Below are 3,187 nucleotides of genomic sequence, written 5' to 3'. Positions count from 1 at the left end.
TGGGGAGAACCCTCCCTGGCCTCTCCTGGTGCAGGCTCCACGCTGTCAGTGAGGCTCAGCCACGAAGATCTTCAGACAGACGGAGGAGGGGATCTGAGCTCAGTGTGAGCCTCCCCTGCTCCTGCCTACCCACCCCACCTGAGCGCTCTACTCACCACCCTGCTTGTCAGCACACCCAAGCTCCTGGGGGATTGGGGCTCCTAGAGCGGGCTGATCACCAGGACTCTGGGCAGTGGTCAGGAATTTGTCGTGCCCCTCGTTGTGGTCGCCCACAAGCCGCAACACCTGTCCCTGCAGCTCCAGCAGGTTCACCTGGAGGGAGGGGTGCTTAGCTGTCATGCCGGTGCTGGTGCCCAAGTTCACCCCCACCCCTACTCCCACCCCCACAGAGATGTTGCACACCCTAGTTGCATCTCCTTGTCCTGGGCCAGCCTGATGATGTCCTCCTCTCCCAGTGCCGCATTTTGGCACTGCCCCCTGGCTGATGTAGTTTCCTGTGGGAGGACACAGCTCAGAGGCTGGGGCCCCTCTGACGGCCCAGCAGCTCCCCCTGCCGTATCCTGGCCTCCCGCTCACTTATGGTGTCTGTTCCAAGAGGTGGATGAATTGAAGCTCTAGTTTCTCCACCGGCTCCTTCAGGTCCACCTTGTCCTCCATAAAGTTGCTCTAGAGTCAAAATAATGGGGTCACATCTCAAGAACAAGCTGCCTTGCCCCACTCACACCGTTCTTGGCCCATGCCAGGACCTACTCAGCTGCACCTTCTCCATGGCCCCCTGCAGGGCTCGGTGGGTCTCCCCACACACAGACTCACGCCCAGTCCCTGGGGTCCTCTGGGATGAAGCCACTGGGTGAGCCAGGGGCTGGCAGCACACCCTTTGCTCTTCCTGGGCATTGGCTCCAGCGAAGTTGAAAAATGCCACTTGAAGGCAAGAGGTGACTGTTCTTGTAGGGACATACACAGAACAACCGGGGCAGGGAGGTGGAGCGCAGCCCCTTCCCTTGGGGCTCAGGGTGTGCACCTGTTGGTCACAGGTGAAATGGTGTTTGACCACTGGCTCCTGGAAGGAGTGAAAGTCCACAGAAATCAGAATTCAGGGAAACCAAGAACATAAGGGGATCTGGGAGGGACCGCCGAGGAAGGTGACAAAGTAGAGGCAGGGAAAGTCAGGCTCACCTGCCCTCCCGGCTCTCCCAGTCCCCTGGGATGTTCTGCATGGGCCGAGGTGCCTCCTCCTCCTCACTGTCCAGATGTTCTCCTCCATCTCTTCTAGGGGGTGGCCAGAGGGGTCTCATCAGACAACCCAACAAGGGAAGTACTGGGGGCCCACCTCTGCCCCCACCCTCCCTGTGTAACCCTGAATCAGCCCATTCCCAGAGAGGAATGAGCTGTTCTTTATTTTTACTTTTAAGAACCAAGATCTTGCTATACTGCCCAGGCACAGTCCCACTACCGATTGGTGTGGGAGTCCTGACCTGCTCCCTTTCTGACCTGGGCCAGTTCTCCTGTCCTTAGGCAACCTGATGGCCTCCTGCTCCCAGGAGGTCACCATATTGATACCGAACATAGCACTGACACGTGGTCGGCATAATGACCAGCTGTCTTAAAGGTCTCTTCCAACTCCTCAATCCTATGCTGCTAACAGTCCCCCTTTCCTCCTGGGGCTCTCGCCTCTTCCTCCGAGTGTCTCCTGTACCTTCCCCAGGGAGAACCATGAGGCTCAACTGTGCTTTAGCTGCTGTTTCTGCTGGCTGGTAGCTTCCAGGTGCTCCTAAGAGGCCAGGAAAGAGGGTGAGAGGGCACGGAGGTTGCCAGGTTGTCCCTCTCAGGGCCCTGTCCTCAGCAACTCCCTCCCCTGGGTCTCCTGCAACTTTTGATGGGCCATCTTAGCCACTGCTTTGCCCTGAGTTCCTGCTGCTGCAGCTGGTCCAGGAGCTGGGTTTGCAGCAGTAACTGCCTGTGCAGCACCTCCTTCTCAGAGGTCAGCTGCTGATAAGTGGCCACCTGCTGCTGATAAGCAGGTACTGCTGCAGGTGACCCGGGTACTGGTCTCGCTGCTCTGAGCCTCTTGGCTCTTCAGCTCCACCTGCAGGAAGACCTTGGGCATGAGGGCATGTGGTGGCTAGCTTCCAGATTCCTGGCCCATTAATAGGGTAGTGAGGGCACTGTGTTGCTCTGTGGCCTGCCCAGGCCCCTGGTCCCTTGCTCCAGGCCTAATGCCTCCCTTGCCTGGAACCCCATGCCTCCCTCCCCAGCCTCAAATTTCAGGTCCTTCTTCCAACTATTTAAACTGTAAGCCACAGACTGGTCTGCCTAGCAGCGAGGGTGGGAGTTCCCTAGTTGTCCCTGGATTTGTAGTGCTGCCCTTTCCAGAGATTTGAGGAGGAGCCAGATATCCAAAAAGAGGGCATGGGTGGGGAATCAGTAATACAGTCTACTTCAACAAGAAAGTATAAAGTAGAGGCGGTGGCTTATGTGCTGTAATCCCAGCACTTTAGGAGGCCGAGGCAGGCGGATTACTTAAACTCAGGAATTTGAGACCAGACTGGGCAACATGGCAAAACCCCATCTCTACTAAGAATACAAAAAATTAGCTGGGTGTGGTGGCACATGCCTGTAGTCCCAGCTACTTAGGAGGTTGAGGTGAGAGGCTTGCTTGAGTCCAGGAAGTTGAGGCTGCAGTGAGCCGAGATCACCGTGCCACTGCACTCCAGCCTGGGTGACAGAGCGAGATCCTGTCTCGAAAAGAAAAAAAAAAAAAAAAAAAAGTTTAAAGTAGAAGCATCTCTATGCATGACTGAAGTCATGCTTTCCATATATTTTTTTCCAACTTGCCTTTTTTCTCTCTAAAATACTGTATTTTAAGCTTTTCCCTGCTATCAAGTACTCATAAGCATTATTTGAATGGTTGTATCAGAATCCATTATCTGGACTCATTGTCCAGATAATACTGGAGATACTGCCCTTTCTGCCACACTCAGTCACCCTTCTGACCTTGCTCTGTGTCCAGTTATCTACTAATATACATACTGATCATTTAGGACTTAAAGTTAAGAATAAATAGTTATCCCAGCTACTCAGGAGGCCGAGGCAGGAGAATGGCATGAACCCGGGAGGCGGAGCTTGCAGTGAGCCGAGATCGCACCACTGCACTCCAGCCTGGGTGACAGAGCAAGACTCTGTCTCA

At 54.8% G+C, this 3,187-nt stretch overlaps 1 protein-coding gene across 1 annotated transcript in view; it reads right to left on the bottom strand.

Annotated features, from left to right (window-relative positions):
- The window catches only part of LOC105534258 (golgin subfamily A member 2-like), a 9,603-nt gene extending 7,496 nt beyond the window's left edge, over positions 1-2,107 (bottom strand). Inside the window, 9 exon segments of the mRNA XM_011972944.1 lie at positions 176-494; positions 751-944; positions 1,177-1,269; positions 1,672-1,732; positions 1,735-1,773; positions 1,858-1,908; positions 1,911-2,019; positions 2,022-2,059; positions 2,062-2,107. Of these exon segments, the coding sequence (XP_011828334.1) occupies positions 176-494; positions 751-944; positions 1,177-1,269; positions 1,672-1,732; positions 1,735-1,773; positions 1,858-1,908; positions 1,911-2,019; positions 2,022-2,059; positions 2,062-2,107 (950 nt within the window).
- Positions 2,108-3,187: the final 1,080 nt, after the last annotated feature.

The sequence above is a fragment of the Mandrillus leucophaeus genome, unplaced genomic scaffold, assembly GCF_000951045.1.
Source record: "Mandrillus leucophaeus isolate KB7577 unplaced genomic scaffold, Mleu.le_1.0 Scaffold1320, whole genome shotgun sequence".
Classification (NCBI taxonomy): Eukaryota; Metazoa; Chordata; class Mammalia; order Primates; family Cercopithecidae; genus Mandrillus; species Mandrillus leucophaeus.
This window is presented reverse-complemented; position numbering and strand designations above follow the sequence as displayed.